The sequence below is a fragment of the Monocercomonoides exilis genome, assembly GCF_001643675.1.
Source record: "Monocercomonoides exilis strain PA203 chromosome Unknown scaffold16-1735695, whole genome shotgun sequence".
Taxonomy (NCBI): domain Eukaryota; phylum Preaxostyla; order Oxymonadida; family Polymastigidae; genus Monocercomonoides; species Monocercomonoides exilis.
The window spans coordinates 168,141-193,901 of NW_027150561.1; the positions used below are offsets into that span (position 1 = coordinate 168,141).

General features: G+C 44.0%; 4 protein-coding genes across 4 annotated transcripts in view; 3 read left to right on the top strand and 1 right to left on the bottom strand.

The window, feature by feature from the left end:
• The first annotated feature begins 538 nt into the window (after positions 1 to 538).
• Positions 539 to 5,823, top strand: MONOS_2436 (putative Zinc finger SWIM domain-containing protein 2). Its single transcript, XM_067872355.1, has one exon. It carries the CDS (start codon positions 628 to 630, stop codon positions 5,509 to 5,511), a length of 4,884 nt encoding a protein of 1,627 aa, XP_067729477.1. The 5' UTR covers positions 539 to 627; the 3' UTR covers positions 5,512 to 5,823.
• A 2,219-nt stretch (positions 5,824 to 8,042) lies between these two features.
• On the bottom strand, positions 8,043 to 10,189 carry MONOS_2435 (putative HMG box protein; the record flags this gene model as incomplete). The annotated part of the gene is made up of 2 exons (XM_067872354.1): positions 8,043 to 10,104; positions 10,174 to 10,189. 2 exons carry the CDS (start codon positions 10,187 to 10,189, stop codon positions 8,117 to 8,119), a joined length of 2,004 nt encoding a protein of 667 aa, XP_067729478.1. The 3' UTR covers positions 8,043 to 8,116.
• Positions 10,190 to 10,288: 99 nt separating this feature from the next.
• Positions 10,289 to 11,497, top strand: MONOS_2434 (putative 60S ribosomal protein L2). Its single transcript, XM_067872353.1, has 3 exons — positions 10,289 to 10,341; positions 10,428 to 10,716; positions 10,787 to 11,497. The coding sequence occupies exons 2-3, from the start codon at positions 10,437 to 10,439 to the stop codon at positions 11,272 to 11,274; spliced, it is 768 nt and encodes a 255-aa protein (XP_067729479.1). The 5' UTR covers positions 10,289 to 10,341; positions 10,428 to 10,436; the 3' UTR covers positions 11,275 to 11,497.
• A 65-nt stretch (positions 11,498 to 11,562) lies between these two features.
• Positions 11,563 to 25,761, top strand: part of MONOS_2433 (dynein haevy chain, unidentified) — a gene marked incomplete at its 5' end in the record, with an annotated part of 29,351 nt that continues 15,152 nt past the window's right edge. The window contains 2 exons of the mRNA XM_067872352.1: positions 11,563 to 11,838; positions 11,916 to 25,758. Coding sequence (XP_067729480.1) covers positions 11,563 to 11,838; positions 11,916 to 25,758 — 14,119 coding nt within the window. The remainder of the gene's footprint in view (positions 11,839 to 11,915; positions 25,759 to 25,761) is intronic.

A 25,761-nucleotide genomic window follows, 5' to 3' on the forward strand; every position in this document is an offset into this window, starting at 1 on the left:
AAATGTTGTCTTGCTTATCCAGCAAAATGTAAAATCAAATAAGCTGTCATTCAAAAGATAATAAAATAATAATCATCGCGAAGATAAGAAAAGCACACGTGAGAAATGGAATATTTTGTGAATTAAAATAAGTAAAGGATTTTAGCGGAAATGATGATTTTGCGAATGCTATCCATTGAATGGTTATTACCAAATATTTCCATATAGAAGCAGGTGTAGAAAAAAAGCAATTCTTTTACAAAAGCAAAGTTAAAAATAAAATAAAATAAATGTTTAGAAAATGCGTACCTTATAAATTTGGTGGAGAAGCGAAAAAAAACTAAAATAATTTAAAAATACATTTAGCTAATTTTTAAATTAAAAAATATAGCAAACAAGTTCATTCTCCTTCCAAAATTAACGTTCTCTACGGCACGACGTCCTTTTGATTGTCCTAAAAGGGACAAACGTAAATACTCGGCATCATCGTCAGATGAAGCCATTTGAGTAAAGAAGCACTGCTATATCTTTATTTTTCTGATCCTTAACCCATGCTATGTTTTTTATTTGAAGTTTTTTAATCTTCAGAACGAATTATTACGGGCAATAAAGACTATTCGAAACTAAATACGAGGGAGTCATTTATAAATGTCACGTGAAACTCCATGGGTAAATAAATCAGATGAATCTACTGATGCACTCCTTCAACTTGCTTCACATTCTGGATTGCTTGTTATACAAAATGTTGGACCTTTATCTTTTGTAATTCGAGATGCAAATGGTCGTAAAAATAAAGTTTCTCTGGGAGGCGTAAATATATGTTCGTGCCAAAAGAGAAGAGGGGATTTATGCGTACATATTGCTTTTGTTGTTACAAGAGTATTTCGAATTCCAACAACAAATCCTTTAGCTTGGCAAAGGGGGTACATTGATCGTGAACTTACTCAGCTATTGAAGGGTTCAGTTATATCGCAACAACAAGAAATGATTCATCACCGCAGATCCTCATCTCCTGCAAGTCATTCATCGTCATCCTCTTCTTCTTCAAACAAAGAGCGACCAGTTGTCGAACAAAGAGCGATAGGACCTGATTCAATTTGTGCAATTTGTCAAGAAGAAATGAACATTAAGCAGCCTCTGTCTTATTGCAGGTTTGGATGTGGAAACAGTGTTCATACTAGATGTTTAGGATTTTGGGCTCAACACAATAAATCAATTGGTAACACTATTAACTGTCCGTTTTGTCGCGCGGAATGGGGACCGATTGAGACGGCAGCTCCTCCGCGGTCGACTTGTCCATTTGTTCATTCTCGTTCGTCGTGTTCAGAATGCCGCATGTCTCCAATAGTAGGTCCTAAATTGCGATGCATGATATGCAGTGATTATAATCTCTGTGTAGAATGCTATCGCAGAGGGGCGCATTCTAGACACTCTTTTCAATGCTATGACACAAACAGCTGTATGCCTCGTCTTCTTTCAGGCAGTGCTTTGGGAGGGAGAACGAGAATAGATGGCCTTTCTCCCAGTGAGATTTCTGAGTTGCAGCAGAGAGAGATCACACCAGAAGACTATGCTCTGCTACTCCAGCTGGACGAGGTGCATACTCAAGCACGGAAGTTCCCTCTTTCTTTGCGCCTTATCACTCTTCTTCTGGATGCATCTTCTTCATCTGAGCAATCACAGTCCATTGGTACCTGTGCTGTGTGTCACAACGAATTGTATCCTGCTGAAGGAGAAACCGACCCAAGCAAGCGCATTCGCAGTCTCGCCTGTGGCCATCTGTTCCATGCAGGATGTATCGACAAGCAGCTCCTACTGTCTGATTTATGCCCCATTGATAATATGCCTGCCATCGACTATGCATCTCTTGTGGATGTTGAAGATGCTGTGAAAGAAAAAATAATGGCAGCACGCAAAAGCAAACCGCATTCGCATCCATCTTCTCCACATTTATCAACAAAGGATTCGCCCTCATCTTCTTCGTCTTCGTCTTCATTTTCATCTTCATCAGCAGAACAGCACATTGGACACCTGAAATCTGGGCATCTTCGCGATGAGCATCTGACGAAAATGGAAAGTGGCATTCCAAATCTGATGCTGGATGGGATATCTATTGAGGCACATCATTCAAAGAATGGATCGTCTGATATGACTTCTTCCTCTTCCATTTCACAGCTGTCTTCTCCAACAGCCACTTCACTCTCTGCATCTCCTCAGCCACATTCCCAATCTTCAGACCAATTAGATCTCAATCTCTTTGCTAGCACACCACACTCCACTCACATCGATCCTTTTATTCCTCCGCCGCTTCGTCTTCCTTCTCGTTCTCGTTCGCAGTCACGTCATTCACATCAGCCACAACAGCTCCAGCCGCAAAAGCCTGGTTCATTGGGGAGAGTTGCCAGGGGACGTTCTCTCATTTCTCCATTTCGCTCGGCCTCAGCAAGCAGAGAGAAGTCTGCCTCTCCTGGTACCTTCTCATCGGCTCAGCGTTTTACTCCAGTGGCACGCGAAGATGTTTCCTCGTTGGTTCTTGCTCCGTTTCAGCAGCCTGACTTGCACATTGGCCAATCATCGGGAGCAGACACGCAAACGAGGAACTTATCGAGCAACAGATACGACAGAACACGCCAGCTTCAAAATGAATATCATGCGACTTCTGAAAGGCGTCCCAAGCAGAATCCACACACCCCGCCTTCGATGCAGACGAGGACTGCGCTTCTGTTTGAGGTGATGGGAAGACGCCTCGACGGAGGAGCAGAGCAAGCAGCACCAACAAGTCAGAGAAGGACTCCTCAGAGTGAACAGACAAGGGCAGCATTGCACACACAAAGGGCGATGAAGATGAGGCAGGCAAACCCGACAAGACACAGCTCGCAAAGCGGAACACCTCCTTCTATTGTTGCAGAGCGGATTCTGCCTCTGCTCCAGCCGATTGTGACTGCACAGGCACCAACATTCACACGCACAACTGACACTGCTGGAGGAAGTTTTCCTTCATCTTTTCCATCTTCTTCTGCAAGTATGCAACTTTTACAACAAAATCTAATGTTATCTTCTCCTTCTGGTTTTGCACTGTCACCTGAAAACAGCTTCTCTTCAGGTGAAATGCAAACAGACTCTGCGAACATCACATCCATCCAGCTGGATCCAATTGCAGACGATGAAGATCATCATCTTGAATCAGGTTCCTCCACATCGCGTCCGTCTTCGCAGGAGTATCATCTTTTGAGTGCAGCGCGAATAAACAGATCAGCCGATCAAAAACCAGGAGGCACTTTGTATCGAGGGCATGTTGGGCTGTCTGCTCATTCTTCTTCTTCTTCTTCTTCTTCTTTGAATGTGCTGGAATCAGATTATGAGAATGCCTTGGCTGATGAAAGGAGCAATTACTATGCAAATGGCGGGGGAGAGGTTAATAATGAGTCTCATTCACAACAGTTTCAGAGAACTTCAAGCTTCGATAAAAGTGCAATGCAGCCTTCTGTTATCATTGGCAGTGCTAAAAGCAGAAGTCGCAGAGGATCGGACAGTTTGGCCGCAGCTGGCCCGTTTTATTCAGCTGCCAATGCAACTAGAGAGTTCACAGAAGAAGACAGAAACGAGGGATTCCTGTCATTTGACTCTGGGAAAGCCAGCTTCAATGGGGATCCAACACTCCAATCCTATTCTGAGGATGAAAGCTTTCCTACCAGCCAGTTCTACATGAGTGAGAAAGGGGCCAGTGACAATTCAGTCCTTCAGCAACCGCTGATGCTGCCTCCACCTCCTCCTCTTCCGCACTCGCCCCGCAGCTGCCCACCTGCTTCTCCTATTCTTCCTCCTCAGCCACATCAAACACCCTTTTCAGACTACACCCCAGACTCTGTTCTTTGTTCACCCCAGTTTGAAAGCACCCAAAGCTCAGACAAATTCGCATATCCAATCAGTAATAATAATAATACTAGCTCATATCACAATCCTTCAATGGAAATGGCTCCTCAATGCTCAACTGCTTTATCATCCACTCAATCCAAACCTGCTCAAATTCTGTCTGACACATTGGCATGCTCCCGCGGCTGCATCGCGCGGGGCCCAGTTCTTTCGTGTGAAGTGGATGATGAGGGAAACCTGACTCCCAGAAGACGCATTTTGACGATGCAAGACGAAGCAGGTGTGTCACAGCCATCGCTGAGACAGACAGGAAGAAAGCCTCCTTCACAGCAGCTGATCAGAGGGAGGTTTTTGGCTGCTGCAAAAGAAAAGAAAGAAGAAGGAGAAGGAGAAGGAGAAGGAGACAAAGAATGTCCAGCACTTGTGCTAAAAGGAGAAGTGGTTCCTTCAAAACTCTCTTCAGAATCATTTCTACCAAGTTTAACAGTCGCCCCTACCCATTCGCTCCATCTTGATTCGACTATTCCTCATCAGCCACCAGCAACACCTGAGCTCGAAGAGGAGGAACTGTCATCGACCACTCAAACACATTCATTGCCTCATACTGACTCTGCCCCATTTCCATCTCCTTCTACTCCTCCTTCTTCCTCTCCACGTTCTTTTGCTGTTAACGCTTTTTCTCCTGCTTCTGTTTCAGAGAAGCATCAAAATACTTCCTCTTCGCCTTCAAATGACAATTCAGATTCAATTTCTGTCTCTTCTCAAAATCAATGTTCTTCTTCAAGTTCTCCATCAACTTCTCCTTCGGATGCCTCTCAAACTGATTGTCAGGTTGCACAAGACTCCACTTCATCACCCAACATTTCATCTCTTTCTTCATCTCATCCATCATCTCCAAAAGACGACTCCCAAATAAGTTCATCTGAAGGCAAAGATGCAAACAGCACTTCAGATAGCCAATTGCAGTCTTCACCTTCACTTTCACCTTCATCTTCTCCTTCTCCTTCTCCTCCTGCTGCTGCACAGCTGTCAAAGACATTGTCACATCCGAGTCTCCGGTCGCCAAATAAATCAAATTCTTCCTCCAATTTGAGGCATCTGAGCAACACTCTGGATGATGCGCCATCTGCTCGTAAGCAACACAATCTGAGCAAAACAGCCACACAGCCAACGATGCAGATGGCGAGCGGGCATCCTCTCATTGGAGACAAGTCTGTTGGGCTGCGCCCTTTGATTGAGTTCGAAGGCGAGGCACGACAAGATCTTCGGCAGCGGCACACCGCCAACCGCCTTTCAAGAAGCCAGAGCGAGAATGTGTTTTCAGACCTGACGACAAGCATCCGTGTGAAAGGGCAGCCCAAAATATACACTCCTTCTTTCCCCACTTCTGCAGAAGACTATCACCAATGCACAAAATCTGCAACAAATTCGTCCTTAGCGGCAGTTCAGTCTCCAAGACGCTTCTCTGTTAAGCAGCTGACAGATACAACTGACAGAGCAGATGATAATGCAGCAACGAGCTCAACTTCTTCATTGGCTTTTTTGTGCTTATCGGGAAAGCCACTTTCCTCTCCAAATGGAGAATCGTCTGCTCAATCTGTGGTTGAAAGGAATTCTGATCGTCCTCTTCCTCGTTTTCAAAAAGAAAATTTGGCTTAAATAATTTTTAATTTACATATAAATAAAATGATTTATTCACTGGGCTTTTATGATTGCTTGTGATTTCAATTATGCAAAAAATCCACTAATCTTTCAAATCAGTTTAAACCTAAGTGTTTTCAATGCATTGATATCGAGCATTAGTTTCACAATATCCGCATTTTGTGGATATCTTTTTATTGTATTTTGTTCAGGTGAAAATATTCTTTTGTTGTTATTTCAAAATTAGAAAATTTTTTGAAAATTTCAGAATTTTATTATTACAATGAATTTTGCATTTTAAGTTATTAACAGATGGATTTCAAATAAAAATTTGCTGTACAAATTATTTTTTTTCATTTTTTTAAATGAGTTTTCCAAAATGAAGTAATCAGAGACTTTTATGATGAAAGATTTTTTTTTTTTTTTTTCATCAAAAATTTTTGCTTTTAACTTTCCAAAAATTTTGTTTAACTTTCATAAATTATCAATCAGATTATTTCAGTCAACGCAAAATCAATGAAGATAGGCATTTTTTATTTTTTTGATGTTTTGCATCCCGAAATAAATAAAAAACTTGTTCTCCACTTTAATTATTCGTTGATATTAACAATTTTATTTCATGGAAAATGCATATATTGCATTAAATACCGGACATCGCACAAAATACAGGACAAGATCGATTTCTCAATAACTGCAAGAGGAATAATTCTGACAATTTTCCTCAAAATATATCTCATCAATGAAAACTCATTTGATATTGAAAAACTTTCAAAAATGCTTCATTTGTGCTCAGAAAAAAGTTATTTTTAAAATCTCGAAGAAATAGGATTTTGAGTTTCTCAGAGATTTTAAAAATAACTTTTTTCTGAGCACAAATGAAGCATTTTTGAAAGTTTTTCAATATCAAATGAGTTTTCATTGATGAGATATATTTTGAGGAAAATTGTCAGAATTATTCCTCTTGCAGTTATTGAGAAATCGATCTTGTCCTGTATTTTGTGCGATGTCCGGCATTTTATGCAATATCTGTGCGAATTTTCATCAAATTTCTGTGCTTACTAATAAAACGTCACTGAAATGGAAGCAAAACGAAAACAACGTTGTTATTTCCGTTATCGTGAAGTTACTTGAGTGGGAACAAAAAATTAATAAAAATGCGAAGTTTTTGTTTTATTTGAAATTCAAGCAAAAGGAAGTTTAAAAAAAAAATCAGTCAATTGTTTATTTTTCGAACCTTTTTGTATTGCTCTATATAAAATTTATATGAACAAACTATAAAAAAAATTATTATTGTCTTTTTTTTTTGATTCTCTTTATTAAGGACACACCAGCACTTTCCATTTTTAACATACGTGGGGGAAAATATGGACTTTCAAGCTTTTTTTGCCCAAGGCATTGAAAAATTGCTTTTCTCATAACTTTATTTCACTTTCTCGGATTACAAAATAAATTTGATTTTCATATCTGCAAACAGGCATTGTTGAAATCAAAACACAATGTTTTGTGACATTGCTCGTATTTCATAAAATGAACCCATTTTTATTATGTTTTTTGATCTCAAAAAGTCAATGAAAAGTGCATAATTTTTCAATGAAAATGCCTGAAGTGAAGTATTTTGCCCCTTGTGAAAAAAAAAAAAAAAAAGAAAAAATTTAAATTGAATATATTTCATTTATTCTTTTTCACATTAAAAATTAAGAATTATGTCCACCAATTGAATTTGAATCCGAAATAACAATTAAAAAGAAAAAAATTCAACAATAAATATAAACTATATAACCGAAGATGTAAATCAGGTTTTCCGCATTAGGGGTGTTAGCTCAATTGGTAGATCGCTCGCTTCGCATGCGAGAGGCAGCGGGATCGAAGCCCGCACACTCCAAGCTTTTTCTTTTTGTAATTTGTTCTTTTAATGATAATCATCTCTTTTTTCGTCGAACATAAAAATATTTTTTTGCTGAGCTGTTAATAAAAGTTATAATATATTGTTAGCTATTTCTCTATGTTTTTAGACAATTCATTCCTTTCATTAATTAAAAAGTATTAATTATTATTGTCACATAAGTCTTTGTTTTTAATTGTAATATTGATGAAATGAGAAATTCATATTAAATAAAAACTGAAGAAAAAATATTAATATAGTTTAATAAAAGAACATTAATATGAAAACACTAAAATGAAAACAATTATTTCTTGGAAAAAATGAAAGAAATTTCAGTAGGAAGACAGCAGATAGCACAGGTATCTTCATGTTGATTCTGGCACTTTGTGCATTCATCACAATTTCTTTTTCACAACACAAAAAACATCAAATTTTTATCATACATTTATTTCTTTCCGCTCAAGAAGATCTGTTGTAAATTTTGTTGCATCAAAAAGCTCTTTGTCTTTTTTGAAATACAAATATAGAAATTATTTGATTTTAAATGTTTAAAATCAATATATTCCTTCACAACATCCAATGATCATTTTATCCCATAGTTTCATCGTGTTCATTATGATTTATGGGATTATTTCTTTGATGAAGGAGATGTAAATAAAAAAAAAATTTTTTTTTTAAAAAGTGTGTTTTGATTATGTTATAAACATAAAAATAATTCTTAAAACATTATATTTTTCAATTCTAAATACTCTCAGAAACAATAGAATTTTTGCTTTGTCTATAAAGAATGCCAAGTTCTTTCATCATTTCTTTTCCAGATAACCCAGGATGCTTGGTCTTAAAATCTTCTCTATTGCGTTTCACAAATTCCATGAAAGGATTTAACTTTTGATTCCTTACATTTTCTTCATTCTCGGTTTGATTTTTGCTGTTTTCATCATTTTCCATATGAGTTGAGGATTTTGCTTTTTCCTTCTTTTGAGTGGGAATAAAAACCAATTTCCCCGAACATACTCCGCAACGAACCTTTTCAACATCAATCGATTTAGAATGGCGCCTGTACATTTGTCCGCAAATTTCACACTTCCATTGATATTTGTATTGTATTTCATAATGGTGATATGTGCTCACTTCCACGCCAATTCGACTTTTTGTTCTTCTCCCCCATTTTCTAAAGGTTTGCCCATGATGCCTCGTGTCGTGCTCTTTGTCAATGAAGCTTTTAGCTAAATGACACATCTCGTGTGCCATTGTAGAGACAAGACTATCAAAGTTCGTTATAACTTTTGTAGACAATGCAATTCTTGCGGATTCTGGAATTTCAATAACTTCTTCAAGGCTTTGCATTGAATTTTCTGTTGAAGCAGCACAAGAACTTTCACATTCGCTTTTTTTCTCGCTGATTTTTTTAATTTTCTTCCATGTTGTAAAGGCTGTTCCAGCTGTTGTTCGAAGGGTTTTAGACCATTCAATCTTCGTTTCACTTGGAAGACGATCGTCAAATACTCGCTTGTTTATGAAAGCGAAAACAGCAGCTGCCAACTCGTTTCTGTGGCGAGCAAATTGATACTCACTATACATTCGAGGCGATGAAGGGAGTTTTGATAGCATAGCAAATGCGGCTGGTGTCAGCGGAGTTGGAATATGCTTTGGCTTACGTAATGGAGTTGATTTTTTCGTTGAAGAAATTATAAAAGATTGCGAAGGCTTACCAGATTGACTTTCCATTATCTTGTTCATTGGAGTGCTGGAAATAAAAGAAGAATGTGTGGCAGAAGGCAATGAAGAAGAAGATGGTTCTAATAATGAAGAAGGCGTAGAAGAAAATGGATTGGTTCTATCTTTTGATTTAATAGAAGGCGTGACAAAAATTGGAAATTCATCAGAAAGTGTTGATATTTTGGATTCAATCGTTTTCAAAGGGGAGGAATTTTCATTTTTATGTTGAGATAAAATTTGAGGCAAATGAAAACGAGGAGGTGGAGGCGTAAGAACATTCGAAAGAAACAAGTCTCCGGACGATGTTGGTTTTAGAAGAAAAGAAGATAACATAACATCTGAAGCAGCGTCATTTTGCAAAGTTAGTGGAGGAGCAAATCTTTTTTGAGAAATGCATTTCGAATTTGGTATAATATTTCTTATTGCTGGCTGCTCTCTTTGAGGCGTCTTTTTTGGATAAAGTTCTTCTAACGATGAATCACCACTTTCATTTTCACTTTCACTATCCTCGTCGGTGAAAATATCTGGATTATTCTTCAGAAAAAATTCATAAGAATCGCTATCATCTTCACTTTCCTCTTCAACAGATTCAAAAATTTCTTTTTCCTTATCCCTAAATCTTCTTTTTTCAGAAACGGAAGGTTGACTTATGTTCTTTATGAACGCTTCTTTTGGTTCAAAATCCATTTTTTCAGTTTCAAAAATGACATCAGAAATATCTTCATTCTCTTTTTGAGAAGAATGTTCACTATGTGTAAAATTTGTGCATTCTTTTTCATTCTTTTTATCACTTTCATCTTCGAAATCATGTAAGTCCAAAAGAGCAGGAGAATCACAAGTTTGATTCAAATAAAAGTCACCACCATGTAAAATTTTTTCTTGAAATTCTTCTTCAGAAATAGGTTCTGGCTGGACTATATCAGTTTCGGATATAAGCATTGGCTCATCGTCATCATCGTCATCATCATAAATAGATTCTCGAATTTCATCTTCCTTTGACTTCGCATCAACTAATAAAACAATAAAAAATGACAAAAGCAAGTCAAGGCTCACAAACAATTCATTATCTAACAACAAACGTTTAATTGAAGACATCCAAGCATAGTTTTCGCATAATCGCTGCAATAAAGCTTTTGAATTCGGTGAATTCATCAATCCACAATTTTTAAAATCTGTTCATGAATAAATTATGGAAGGCTTTGTTTCTGGATCAAACTTGTAAGGGATTTTCCTCTTGGTAAAAATTTGTTTGTATTTTCTTTATAACACAAAAATTTTGTTAAAAAGTAATGTGTTTCCATTTTATTTATTATATTACTATATATACATAAAGAACAGATACATGGGACGTGTTATTCGTTCGCAAAGGAAAGGAGGGAGCGCTTTATTCAAATCCCACGTTCACAACCGAAAAGGTTCTGCAAAATTGCGTGCTATTGATTACGCAGAAAAGCACGGATATATCAAGGGAGTTGTCAGAAGAATTATCCATGATCCAGGGCGTGGAGCACCTCTTGCAATTGTTGAGTTCCGTCACCCATATAAGTACAAGAAGAGACATGCAACTTTCATTGCAACTGAAGGAATGTACACAGGACAATTCATTTACTGCGGAAAGAAAGGTATTTTTTGATTTTTAAGTTTATCGTTGATTAAAGATATTATTAATAATAATTTTTCTCATACCGTCAGCTGCCATCGATGTGGGAAATGTTCTTCCAGTTTCATCACTGCCAGAAGGTACAGTCATCTGCAACGTTGAATCAAAAGCTGGAGACCGTGGTGTTCTTGCTCGCTGCTCTGGAAACTCTGCAGCCGTTGTTAGCCACAACCACGAAACAGGAAAGACACGTCTTCGTCTTCCATCAGGTTCAAAAAAGATTATTCCTTCATCATGCCGTGCAATGATCGGTATTGTTGCTGGAGGTGGTCGTAATGAGAAGCCAATCATGAAGGCTGGTGTTTGCTATCACAAATACAAGGCAAAGCGTAGAGGATGGCCAGCAGTGCGTGGTGTTGCAATGAACCCTGTCGATCACCCTCATGGTGGTGGTAACCATCAACACATTGGTGTGCCAACAACAGTCGCCAGAAACAGGCCAGCTGGTCAGAAGATTGGTCTTATTGCTGCCCGTAGAACAGGTCGTCGTCTGGGTCGTGTACAGGCAAAGAACGAGTAATTGATTTTAATCATTTATACTCGAATTTTTCCTTTGCTGTAAAATTAATAAAAATAATTTATCAAAAAAATTAGAAATATTTTTATCCAGTTCGAAATAAAAGCATTTATAAAAAATGAAAAAGAAAAGAAAGAAAGGTCATGAAAAAACATTTCACTTGCTAAGCATTTTGCTTTCCGTTGTGCGAGTTTCAAACAAAGATAACAAATGATTGACTGAAAAATCACACCCATCATAAAAAAGAGTGCACGTTGTTTTTTTCAGTATTTGCTGGATTTCTTTTGGTGTATGGATCCTACGCAGAAAAAGGCGGAACGTAGATCAGTAACACCTAATTCTACACAGAAAAATTCCGCCGTACCATTGAATACACTCGTTCCACCTCGTTCTTTGTCTCCTCCAATAAAACCCCGTGCAAAAAATTATATTGAAGGAAAATCAAAAAGTACTGTATTCTTTAAAAGAAACTTGGAAAGTACGGGAAGATATAGTCCATTTCATCCTCCAAAGAATCTTGAAAAATCAGGAGTTATTCCAATTCGCTTTCATCCACCAACCCTAGACGTATAGAAATTTTGATTTATTTTGAGACTTTACATTTTTCATTTTCATTTTTTAATGTTTATTGATTTCAACAACAGAGAACTTACTTTGAAGCACCACCCGAAGCAAAATTCAACTTAAAAACAATTTTGAAGCCTTTTGAGCAAGTTCAACGTCAAAGTGTTAATTTATCGCAATCTGATACGAGTCAGTTACCACTAACAACTCTTAAAGAAACAACTTCAAAGAAAACGGATAATGCATTTCTCAACCAACAATATTCTGCATATCCTGATATCTCTCATCAAGCTCCGCTTCCAAATTCAAAAAGAGCATCTTCTTCGCGAGGGAGTTATGCGTACAATAGAAGGTCATCGTGCCACGATCAAATTTCTTCAAGTTTTGGTGCATCTAGATCTTCTTCACCTGGACTTAATGCAAATAAATTACAGAATTCATTTTCTGTATCCTCATCAACTCGACTTCCTCCGCTGGCAGACAAGTTATCTGCAACTGTTTCAGCGTCTCTTCTCTTTCCTTCTCACCCCCATTCCAGATCTTCTTCTCCATCTCCACTTGTATCTCAAACTACATCTTCTTCTCCTTCTTCATCACGCTCCATCAGAGATCAACATGAAACGTCAAACGGTGCATCATCAGAAACAAGATACAGCAAAACAGCTCAGCTTAACAATAACCAGGCACTTGAAGCAGAAGACGAATACCAGGGAGAAGGATACCAGAGAGATCTGAAGCCCGAAAGCGACTTCATTGAAGATTCTGCATTTCGCCCACATTTTCTCCAAACAGACACGGCACAACAGTCAACGTCGCATCCTGTGAAAGATTCTTTGAAAGGAACTGCGCCAGGCTTGTCGCCAGTTCCTGGTCTTCAATTCGGAGGCTCGCCGTTCTTGCAGCTCACTCCCTTTGACGACAGGACGCTCGCCGGATTCACACCGCGTAATGAAGAAGGGCGGGTGAAGCTGCCAGCAGAAGGCGAGTCGAAATGGCTCACTGCAGAAGGGTGGGAGTGGAGGCCGTGCACAGTTCTGCGGGCGATCGACGAGCGGAATAGACACAAAACAGCCAATGCGGAACACAAAGCAAAAGAGCTGGGAAAAAACGGAGAAAAAACTACAGACAGAACAAATGGCACAGGCACATCAACAGAAGAAGCATTGACACAGGGGCAAATAAGCACAGGAGACAATATGTCTGGACAAGAAACCACAGCACCAACTGCAAACAACACCAATCAATCTTCTTCAGCTTCAACCTCGACTTCTTCTTCTTCTGCTTCTGCTTCTTCTTCTTCTCTGTCTATTGATATTCCAACACCTTTGCCATCCAACTCACTAGATGTCTCTCAAAAGGCACCTTTAAAAAGCCCCAAATCAATCATCGCGCAAACAGCACAACAACTGCAAGATTCCCAACAGCAGAAGCAATCACAAGACATCAACGGAATATCCATCCCAGCTGACGAGCAGGCTTCTTCCGACCCGTTTGACCAGAACGACCTCAACGGCTTTCTCCCTTCTACCCGCACCGAATACAGCCCAACTGCGCGTTCTTCGCTGATGTCACCGAAGTCCCCCCACAGTTCAGACGAGTTTGACGGCTCTTCTGAAGCACAGACAGCTGAGCTGCATCAGCCAACATACTTTCTGATCGAGTGGCATCACATCAAAAAACGCAAAATTGTGTCTCGGCTAAACTTGAGATTTTCCTCAGACGATCCAGACATTTTCGCAGAGAGGCTGTTTCGCTCTCAACTGTACAGATACAACGCAGAGCAGCGCATTCGCCATGCTATTTCTGTCTCTCTCTTTTCAGCTAAGACGATGTCTGGCGCTGGATCGAATTCTCCTTCTGGCACTTCTGCCTCTCTTTTGGCTACTGCTTATTCTGTCTCTCCGCTCAGCCAACTGTCCTCTCTGCAAACAAACAGCCCTTCCTCTTTCTCTTCCTCAGCTGCTGCAGCCATTGCCAGCTCATCTGCAAATACCACTGGCACATCAATTCATCTGTCAGACGAGCACGTCTTGCTGATCCTCCTTCGCAGCGGACTGCCACTTCCACACCGCTTTTTGGGAGGCATTGGATTGGATGCACTTGGAGGCCTTTCTGTTGCTGAAGGGACAATGGCTGCATACACACTGACATCAGCACCGAACTTTCTGACACAGAAAACAAAGGCTATTCAATTGAGGAAAGCATCTAAGCAAACTGGAGCAAGTCAGATGCAGCAAATTGACATTGAGAAGATCCACCAGCTGCAAAGGAAAGCGTCGCTGACACACGAAGAGGCTGCTGAGCTGGCTGCGCTGCATCCGTATCTTCCGTCGTATGTGAAGCCCAATTATTCACCTGAACTTAGCCGCATCCCCGCCGAAGTCATCAATCGGGTGGTTGGAGCACAGTGGTGGAACAGCGCAGCAACAGCTGTCTCACGAGGGGTGAAAGGGAGAGTGAAGGCACCTCGATTGCGAGTGCATTTGGAGTCGATTCTGCAGCGGTTTGGGGTGAGAGGAGAGGAGGATGGGACGAACATCGCAATCACAGGGCTTTTGCGAGAGAAGATTAATCCGAGAACAGGAATCATCAAGCATCCCTCGACAGAAGAGCAGAACACGAAGGTGGTGGATGTGAAGGAGCAGGTGGAGAAGATGAAGAAGAGGCACTTGGAGAGACAAGGATTTGCAAATGATGAGAAAGGACGAGGAGCTGATGACTCAGAAAGAAGCAGTGATGGAGATGAAGATAATGAAGATGAAGAGGAAAGTGAAGATGAATATAACGTTTATTACATTGAAGGGGAGAAAAAGAAAAAGAAGGGAACTAAAAATGGAGGGAAAAAAGATAAGAAAAATGAAAAAGGAGAAGATTCCAAGCAGAAAAAAGGTACTGAAAGAGGGAAAAAACAAGGTGAAAACAAACCGTTTGTGTCAAGTATTCTTCGTCCAAAGAAAGACAAAGAGACAGACGAAGAGAGACGAAGCAGAAAGCGGCGGACGAAGCTTGTTGCAGCCGAAAGAGAAAGAAAACGGAGAGAGCGAGAAATACAACTAGCACAGGAGGAAGAGCAGGCTGATGATCCCGATGCGCAGATCCGGAAGAAGTACGCTGAAGGCATCGAAGGCTTCTTGGAGAAAGACTCAATTCCATATGAAGCGCTTCCACCGTTTTCGTCAGTCATCAACCCGAAGTGGGCGCACCACAGCGGGCTGTCGAATCTCGGGGTGCATGTGACATCTGACATCTTCATGAAGCCAGATGTATTTGACCGCACAGGACTGACGCCGGAGGAGATGAGACACGTGGCACATATTGGGAAGGTAGTGGCAGAGTACATGGTGGAGGTGAGGCAGCAGTATGAGTATGTGGTGAAGATGGAGATACACGACTCAATTGCACTGGAGAAACAGGAGCAGAAGAGGAAAGAGAAACTGCAGCTGAAGAATAGGCTATTTGGAAAATCCAAAGCAATAACAGATGGAAAAGAAGATAACAAAAACGAAAAAGAGAGCAAATATGATACTCAAGAAAATGACAATCATGATCCTGATATTGCAAACAATGCTGCTGACGTTTCTATGACTCCATTACAATTATCAGCACAGGCAACTTCACAAACATCACCACTTTCATACACTTCTCCATATGCCGCTCTCTTTTCTTCGACATTCACACCCAGATCAATCCAGTCACTTTCTGCCACATCGACTTTCCCGCAAAACGCATCCAATATCTCTTCAATGACAGCGGCAGGTTCATCGTCATCATTCTCCTCTCCATCAAGCATTTCCTCCTTCGACGTTACCAATCCGACCTCTGCTCTTCTCCCTGCCCATCTCAGAACCGTCCCACCACACTCCGAATGGTCTGCCATCGATGAGCTCCTGTCTGTGCGCCACCGCTTCCGCAGCTCCATCCACCACCTCCAGCTCACCTTCCACTTATCACACCCAGTCATACTGAAGGCTGCCCAGCGCGCCTGGAGTGCCATCCACGCAATGCAGTTCCGATCTTTCCTGTGGATTCCTGCGCCTTTCCCATCGCCCATCGACCCAGACCTGATTCCTCCGCCTCCGAAGATCAAAACACTCGCCATGATGTTTGAGGAGGAAGAGCGGAACCAGCTGCGGCTGAAGCTGAAGAAGGATGCTGAAGAAGCTTCAAGACAAATAGGAGATGGAGACGATGAAGAAGGAAAGAGCGGAGCAGATGGCACAACCCTTTCTGGCACTTCTTTGAGGCCTGGCTCGATGAATGCGTCGAAGACAGTCCAGCTGCATGGGCCAATTGGAGCAGACGATGCACTTGCACTTCTCAGCGGAGGCTCGTTGCACGGTGGCAGCGGACTGTCTGTACTTTCAGTCAGCACAATGTTCAACCCTCCCGTTCGCCCATCGCCAATTCCAGCAGCACCTCCGATGATCCCTGCAGGAAATAAAGCAGCGCATCAGACGCTTCCTGTACAGCAATCTGCTTCTGCCTCATCTTCGTCGAACTCTGCAACCAGCACAGACAATGCAGTCGTCAGCGGATTAGCAACCGTCGACCCAACAACAGGAGCACTGGTGTTTCAGGACTCGCTCACCACAACCGACGAGGATGCGCTTTCGCAGCCAATCCCACTCGATTTGCCGCGCTATCGTCGTGCGCTGTCTGCTGCCTTAGACACAGCCATCTCCTTTGTGAATGTGGTGACACTCGAAGCATTAGGCTCATTGGTGATGGACGCCCACGAGCGCATTAAGGACAAAGGGAATTTGGCTCGCTCGCAGCCGTTGCTGATGAAGCTGGTGGCTGTTATCAATTACATGCTGGAGCATACAGTTGGTTTTACACTGACAGAGTCATTCAGATTGTTCATTGCGATGTTCCGACAGTTCAGAGACTCATTTCCACAGGATTATTTACCGAATATAAGACAATCACAGGCACTTGCATTGGAGGAAAGACGAGCAAAAGAGAGAGAAAGAGAAAGAGAGAGGCGAGAAAAGCTCAGAGAAATGAGAAGAATCAGACAGTTAAAACGGTTGGAAGCACAGATGAAAAGAGAAAACGGAGAATACGGCAGTGGAGATGAGGATGACGCATTGGTATCTTTCTCATCAAGCCAGTCGCCCAGACAGCCTGAACACTCAACAAGCCCGTTTCAATCAACTCTCAAGAGACAAAACCGGCCATCATCTGCACCGAGGCAGCAGAACACGTTTCTGCATCCATCAGATGTCCAGTTCATTGATGATCTTTCAGTGGACAATCCACCAGAATACCAAGGAAGGAGGCACAGGAAGGGCAACACAAGAGACAGCCATCGGATGTACCACTCGCAAGACCCAGCAGACAGAGGAAGAGGAGGAAGGAGAGATGATCGAGGTGGAGATAACAGAAGCCCTTATGCAATGAACGACCCATTGCGCCAGTTTGCTTTGCATTCTGCCCTTTCGATGGAGGAAGTTGTGGCGTTAGTGACGAAATGCAGCTCTGAGCTGCCGCCTCTGTTCCTCATCAATGTTGTGATGAAGAAGTCCACATTTGCCTTCGATCCTCCAATCACCTCGTTCCGCGACGCCACCTGCCGCGCCATCGACAGAGCAGTGCACGTGGCGAATGTGTTTCCTGTGTTTGAGATTCCTTCTCTGCCTGCACACACCAAAAGGCAATTCCTCAACATCGTGCACGATCAATCGCTGCTCGACTCCTCCCGCTCTGTTGTGAACGCGCTCTTTGACGAATTGGAGGCTGGCCCCATCGCCCTTGTTGCCTCGTTCAGCCGCTATGCCCCATTTCTGACGCTTCCACCAGCCGAGTTCCGCAAAGTGCTGTTCTCTCGCTCCACAGTTGTGAGCGACATTGCCGCAGAAATCAAGTCAATTGAAGCGACACTCGAAGAAGTGGCAGTTAACATTCCACCATTTCTGATTGTTGGCATCTTCTGCATCGACTTCCGCAAAACAAGACAATCCTTCTTCAATGCACTCGGTGCTCTGAGACAAGAACTGCTGGAGGCGCTCTCAAATGAATGCTCTGATGAATGCAGATCGATCATCGCAGAATTCAAGGGATATGACGAAGAACTGTCACAGCTTCCGAAAACAACAGAAGAGCTGTTTGCACTGAACAATCGTGTGGATGAGCTGATGGGCATTATCCAACAGAGAGAAAGAGACATTGCAATGCTTGGCTCTCGCTACAAGGTTCTCGAGTCCTTCCATTTCCCTCCGTCACAAGAAGATTCCCAAGTTCGATGGGAATGCTTTGTTGCACCAGCAAAGCTTACAAAGAAGATTCAGGGCCTGCCCCGCATCATCAGATCCCTTCGAGCAGGAATGGTGGCACAGCTGCAGAAGAGTCAGGAGGCGCTGAAGCAAAGGGTGATTGAACTGACAACCTCTGCATCGCACTTTGATCTTGTGGACGACTTCGACCAGGCAGACACACACGCACAGGAGGCAGCGTTGGTTCTGGCGCAGATCGACGAGGCGCGGAGTCTGGCTGAGAAGTATGCGAACCAGGAGGAGATGCTGAAGCTCCCGCAGCACACACACCCAGAAGCTGATCTGCTGCGAGACACGTTTGAGCCCGTGGCGACACTGTGGAAGGCGATCAGCGAGTGGTCAAAGTGCACGTTCACTTGGACAAACACCTCCTTCCACGAAATAGACGCATACAACATCGCAGTCACCACAGACAACATTGAGCAGGTTCTGTCGCGTATCATCGCACTCTTTGCAGACGACAAGAAGAAGTCCATTTTGGCTGATCTGGCAATGCAGGTGAAGCAGCAGGTCGATGCCTTCCAGACAAGAATACCAATGGTGCTGAAAATGTCGAATCCTTCTATTAAGGCACGCCATTGGCAGCTGATTGCAAAGGAAATCCGCAAGCCCATCCAATACGGTGCGCCAGACTTTACTCTGGGGACGATGCTGGAGATGAAGCTGGAGAAGTACCCGAAGATCCTAACAATCGCAGACAATGCCACAGCCGAGCATGCAATAGAGACAGGACTCGACCGGATGTCATCTGAGCTGAGCCAGGCATGCTTCTCTGTGGTGCCCTACAAATCCACAGGCACCTTCGTCATCTCGCAGACCCGCGACATCACAATGCTGATCGACGAGCAGCGGGCAGCTGTGCAGACATTCCTCTCTTCTCCACTGATCGATCAATACGAGTCCCGTGCGCAGAACTGGCTCGCCATCCTCAGCCGCATCAGCGCTACAGTCGCTGCGTGGGTGCGCTGCCAGAAGCTGTGGCTGTTCTACGCGCCTGTCTTCCAGGGCGCAGACATCGTCCAGCGGAGGCCACACGAAGTGCGAAAGTTCCAAGCTGTAGACACCGCCTGGCGTAAGCTGATGGCTGTGGCTGCAAACAACCCCCATGTGCTGGCGGTGTGTGGGCCACAGGGAAGGAGCAAAGCATACTCCACTCTGGTTGAGTGCAACCAGCTGCTGGAGTCGGTGCGGGTGGGGCTGGGGAAGTATTTGGATGGGAAGCGCATTGCCTTCCCTCGGTTGTACTTCCTCTCAAACGAGGAGCTGCTCGACCTTCTCTCACGCGCACGCGATCCAACAGAGAACGTGCCGCACATTGCAAAAGTGTTCAACAGTGTGTCTTCAGTCGTGCTGGCGAACAACAAGATTGTGGCGCTATCGTCTCCAGGCAACGAGAGGTTGCAGTTGCAGAATGAGGTTGTTGTGGAAGGGTTTGATGCTGACCAGTGGCTGCTTTCGGTGCAGTCCTCGATGAGAGCGACACTCAGCATTCAGATCACAACAGCACTCGCAATGATTGGATATGCCATCACGTCTCAGATGCTCTTCCAGTCAACTGTTTCTTCCTCTTCCTCTTCTTCCTCTTCAGCATCTTCCTCATCAAACACCACTTCATCCACATTCGCCACTTCATCCACCGCACAACCCATGTTTTCACCTCAGCCTTCACTTCAATCGTCTCCCTTGGAATCATTTCATTCATCTCATTCATTGGCACAAACAGATGCATTACGAGGTGCCCAAGAACAAACCAAAAGCAGATACCATATTTCTCCTGCTATTTCTTCTTCCTCATCCACATCTCAGTCTAAACAATCTGATATGCTGCTGACACTTTCTCTTCCACATGCACGAAACCTGCCTCCACTTCAAACCCCTTCACATCAGAAAGCACTCAACCCATCCGCCACTCCGTCTTCCTCTTCCTTCGGCTCGTCCACCCCATCTGCTTTTTCTGCCTTTTCTTCTCTTCCTTCAGCTTCCTCACAAAACACCTTCAACTTACAGATGTCTGCACTTCAGTCTTCCTTCTTTGAAAACTGCATTTCTTCCAACGGAGTCTTCAACTTCGCCACATTCGCCCGCATTTTTGTGCAGCCCCCCAAAACAAGGAAAGCAAAGAACCATCGAATGAAGTCTCAGACAAGCCTATCAAAGCATCAGTCCACACTCAGCGCGATTTCTGAAGTCAGCTCAAACGCTCCTTCAGTCAATCCGTCGCGGTCAGCTTCTCCTCGCCCTGGAAGAGTCACTTCGGCTGTTGGCTCTTCTTCGATGGGAAACGACGAAACGCGAAATGGAGAAATAAGCGGAGAGCAAACTCCACATAACACCAGTGGTATATGGAACTCAGCAACCCAAACACCGTCAAAGGGAATGTCAACACCTCTCAATTCAACACCAAAGGGAAGCACCACACAGAATCAGCAGTCTTCTGCATCTGCCTCTGCGTCTGCTTCTGCTGCAGCCTCAGCACAACAACAGCAACAGATGCAGCAGCAACAGCAGATGCAGCAAGCACTGACAGATCCGCGTGAATGGTCCACACAAGTTCTGATTGTCGTTGCGCAAGTGCTGTTCACAGACGTCGTGTCTCGCATCTTCACAGAGAACGAGATAGCACGTGTGTCTGCCCTTTCGCTCGATCTCCACCGCTCTGTCGAGGCAGCCATCACAACATTTGGCATTCTCCTGCGCGGCCTGCGGGCAACGGCCACGCCAAGAGACCTACTCCGCATCCAGTCGATGCTTCAGCTCTTTCTGCAGATGCGCTCCACACTCAGGCAGATCTGGGCATCTGCTTTCTCCTTCGATAGTGCTGTCTTCGACACACTCTCTGTCAGCGCTGCCATCAACAACGGGCCTGTCCACAAACACAGGAAGCACAACCCAGCTGCATCACCTTCACCCAGCTTCTCAATTCCTCCATCCACTTCTACTACTCCCTCTCCATTCATGCCACTCTCTTCCACTTCGCCATCACCTGCGCCTTCATCCATCCCAACCACTTCATTTACAATACCCACCTCACTCACACCATCCACTTCATCTATTGCCTCATCATCTTCCATCTCATCCACTTCATCCACATCCTCCTCCTCCTCCTCTTCTTCTTCTGGCAATTCACAACTTGCTCTGATGCATCGACAGGCAGTGCATTCTCTCCCAACGGCCAGCCGCTCGCATCTTTTCTCCTGTTTATTCCGCTCATCTCCAAACTCACTTCATTCATGGGACTCCACCCCCCAGTTCTTCTACGACGACAACTTCGGAGTCACCATTCGCATCTTCAACCACTCCATCTGCTACGGAAACGAGTTCCTCGGCATTCAACAGCCGTTCGTGTTCACGCCGAGGACACAGCAGGCCTTCGGAACAGCCTTCCTCGCACTACAGAGCACTTTAGCATGGACGCTGATCGGGCCAGCTGGTGTTGGCAAGACAGAAACATGCAAAGAGCTCGCGCGGATGACGGGGCAGCCGTTCTCGCTCTTCTCCTGCACATCCACCTCGTCTGTCTCTTCTCTCCTGCGCTTTCTGAGAGGATACGCCTGCAGCGGGTGCTGGTGCCTGCTGGACGAGGCGCAGTCGCTGGACCCGGCCTCGCTCTCTGTGATAGCCCAGCAGATACAGGAGATACAGTCTGCCTTCACAAGAGGCCTACAGCGCCTGCTCTTCCAATCAGACGAACTGACTATTGATCCAAATGGAGTGCTGATGATCACCATTGACATCTCTCGCTCCTCTGGCAGCAATTCGTCATTTCAGTCAGCCGATTCACATTCTGTCAATTCATCCACTTCAGTTGGCCATCGCTTTGCTTCTCTATTTTCTTTACCATCTCGTATTCCTCTTCTTCCAGTATTCAATGCAGATCACTTGTCCTCTTCCACCATTTCGCCTTCTTTCTCGCACACATTTTCCTCCACCTCGCAGGACACTGCCTCCATCCCTGACAACCTGAAGTCTCTCTTCCGCCCGTTTGCGATGGTCGAAGCCGAGTTCAGCTACATCGCTGAGGTGCAGCTGATGTGCCTCGGATTCACCACAGCGCCTGTCCTGGCAAGGCAGCTGGAGCGGGTCTTTACGCTGAGCTCGACGCTGCTGCAGAGCGAGCAGAATGTTCTGTTCTACGACTTCTCCATCCGACTCCTGCAGCAGGTCATCAAACTGGCAGAGTCCATTTTGCATCCGCTAGTCTTCTCGCTGTATGACACGTCGCTTCAGAATGAACTGACAGGAAACAAGTCGAACGAGGATAACGACGAAGATGACTTCGATGGCCATTCATTTGGCTTTGGTGATGATGTCAACTCTGTCGGCGGAGAAGACAAATCAAAAAGCCGACTGCCCAAATCCAAAGAACCAGAAAATGGCCAACTCTCGTCCATCTTTTCTGTCACAACCACTCTTTCGCCAACAATTTCTCCGCTTTCCATTCTCGACCTGTCTGAGACGCGCCCAAAAACAGCAACAGTTGGAGCACCTCTTTTGTCTTCTGCTTTGTCGTTCCCAACTCTTCAGAGCAGTGACTCAGGAACTCTTTCACTATCTGACTCACTTACTGGTGATCAGTCTATTTTGTCGCACAACACAGCAAGGGACTTGGAGAAGGAGAAGAACAAGAGACATGCAGAGGCAGAGATGATTGCAGTGTCTTCTGCGCTTCTTTCGTGTGTTGTGCCTTTCTTAACAGGAAATCACGTATCCACGTTTGGAGCAATTGTGTCGTCGTGCTTTGATGATGACTCGATGCTGCAGCACGGAGACAGCGAAGAGGAGGTCTCGGTTGTTGTGCCTGATGATAGAAAATCTCCAATTGATCATTCTTCATCTGCTGCACTGGAATCGAAGTCGCTGCTTTCTCGGGATTCACAAGCGATGCTGGTGAGGCATCAGAATCAGTCTCAGATAATTCAAATGAAACAGACACTCTTTGGGCGCATCGACCAGCAGGCGAGCCATCCGAGCATCCCTTCTCTTCTGATGGCACACAAGAACTCATGGTACAACCACTCTCCTTCTACCTCTCTACTCCAATCAATGACTGCTCTCCAAACAATGTCAGCTGCATCCTTCCAGACTGCATCATCAAGCCTATCTACTCACAGCTCTTCTCTGCATAATTCCATAACAAACTCACCCACATTCTCTCCACTTATGTCACCTTCGCCATTTGATGATGGATCGTCGCTGGATGTTTCGTCAGATAAAGCAGCCATTTCTCGCAGAGCAGATGCGAAGAAAGAAAAGCATTCCTCAAATGAAAGAGACACATTCCCAGATTCGCTTTCAATACAATCAAAACGGACAATGCCAGAAACAACAAGGAACAACATCTCTCCTATTGTAGATGCACGTCTTTCACTCACATCGCTCACTCTGCTGCGGAGTGCTCTCTCCAGCACCATCAAAGAATACCATCTGGCTTCCTGCCCTCAGCTCATCAACAAGTGCCTTCAGCTGCACGAGACTATCCAGACACGCACTGGCGTCTTCCTTGTTGGCAGAGCTGGCGTAGGGAAGACAACAATATTGCGTCTGCTTGCAACTGCGTGGACTCTTCTGAGCTACGAGCTCCGTTGGGCGCTGTCGAGATCTGCGGATCCAAATAGACTCAAAGCAAAGAAGCTCAGGAAGCAGCGGCTGATGCGAGCAAAGTATTCTTTGATGGAGGAAGAGAAAAGGAGAATGGACAGCAGCATGCTAAGTGGCGTCCGTGGCGTTAGAGAGAGGGATAACTTGAGCGATGGAGAAATGAACAGAAATGTTTCGAGAGACGGTGCTGTTCCAAATCGATATGCAGATGCGGGGAATCAGTTGAAGATGATTGGTGGAATGGACACTGTGCTGGACGATGAAGAAACGGAAAACAAAGAAGCAGAATTACGAAGGAGAAGAATCCGAAGAAAGAGAAGAAAGATGAAGAAGAGAAGAATGAGACAACGAAGAATGCGGCAGAGAAGAGAAAGAGGTGAAAGTGGCGATGCAACTAATGGGGAGCGCTCATTCGGAGAGGATATGTCGCCAATCAGAGATGACGAAGAGGATGAGCTTCTGTTTGAAGACGCAATGGATTCAGAGGCATTTGATGAGTTTGACGATGAAGGTAACAGTTTGAGCGATGATGTGCTGGATGATGACGATGCTGGCACATTAGATTCATATGACGATGATCTTGACTTTGATCTCGACAGCGAATTAGATTCATTACTTGATGATGCTGATAGCGATGCATTGGATGACAGACTGCCAACAAGAGCAAGCGAATACAAACGACTTCGCCAAAATCAGCGGCACACTGGAGCATCACCTTCTTCTTCTTCTTCTTCATATTCATCCCCTTCTGCTTCAGCTACAACTGCACAGATGGCAACAGTATATGCAGAAAGGAGCAATTCAGGAATCATTCTCAGCCAACCTCAACGGAAAGCAATCAGCATGTGGAACAACAGCCTCGCCAGCTCCATCAGTTCTCTTGACGAATATGACAACGAAGAAGAAGACGAAGAAGCGAATGATGACAACATGAATGAAATGGAAGAAATGTTGGAGGAAGAAGAAATCGCATTCTGGGTTGATGAGATGGCTGGACAGGTGATTTCATACAAAGATTCTGCTCCAAATGCGACAGGTGCTGCATCATCGTCGCTTCCAGGCCAATTCAGACAGACAGAAAAGGCAAGGCAGCAGTTCGGAAATACTGCCTCCAGCAATCTGTCAGATAACAATATTGACTTTTCCACAGCAGCTGCAGCAAAGAACATTTTGTTTAACAGACAAGACAGACACCGCCGCATGGCAGCTCGCACCCTGGCAAGGAACAAGGCACGTTCTGATGCATTCACCCAAGTTTCTGTTCGAGTAGTGTTTCCTTCTGCATTTTCTGAGGCAGATGTGATGGGCCGTGCAGCGGCTGCAACGAATGAATGGAAAGATGGAATCCTTTCGATGTTTATGAGAGAAAGCTCAATTGGAATAGGAAACGAATCAAATGAACTCAACGGTGCTTCTCTTTTACCATCAGTGTCTTCTTCATCAGCCAGTTCATCTTCAGCCTCCGCGGCTGCATCAGTGAAGCCAACCAACCTTGCTGCTCAACAACTTTCAAAGCAAAGCAAAGTACAGCAAAAACACAATGAAAGCAATTCAGACAAGCACAAAAAAACAGATTCAACAAAAGTTCCTCAGAATCACGAGAAAGACAGTTCTTTGAATGCAGATATGTCGTCAATTGTGGCTGGGCAGAGCGAGAAAGCGCATTGGATTCTGATTGATTGCTCTCCATCTGATTTCTGGTGGTTGGAGATATTCAATTCAGCCATGGATGGACACCGCACACTGTCTCTTTCAAGTGGAGAGAGGCTTTTGTTAGCACCCAGCACACGCATCTTGTTCGAATCCGACTGTGTGTCTGCTGCTTCTCCTGCCACTTTATCGCGATGTGGAATTGTATTTGTGGACAAAACGGTCACTCCAATCGCATCTCTTGTGAAAGCTTGGCTAATAAGACTCATGGACCGCTACAAATTCCTGAAGACTCCACCTAAGAATGAAGCGAATGAATCAAGACAAGAAGGACAGTCACTTTCATCATCTTCGTCAGCAGCTACGTTATCTGCTTTAAATGCGCAGTCAGCTCAGCAAGGTT

Bases quoted from the DNA above. Each gene is read 5' to 3' on its own strand.
- MONOS_2436 (XM_067872355.1), top strand. From the start codon at position 628: ATGTCACGTGAAACTCCATGGGTAAATAAATCAGATGAATCTACTGAT.
- MONOS_2434 (XM_067872353.1), top strand. From the start codon at position 10,437: ATGGGACGTGTTATTCGTTCGCAAAGGAAAGGAGGGAGCGCTTTATTC. The intron at 10,717-10,786 runs GTATTTTTTGAT...TCATACCGTCAG, and splicing joins CATTTACTGCGGAAAGAAAG to CTGCCATCGATGTGGGAAAT.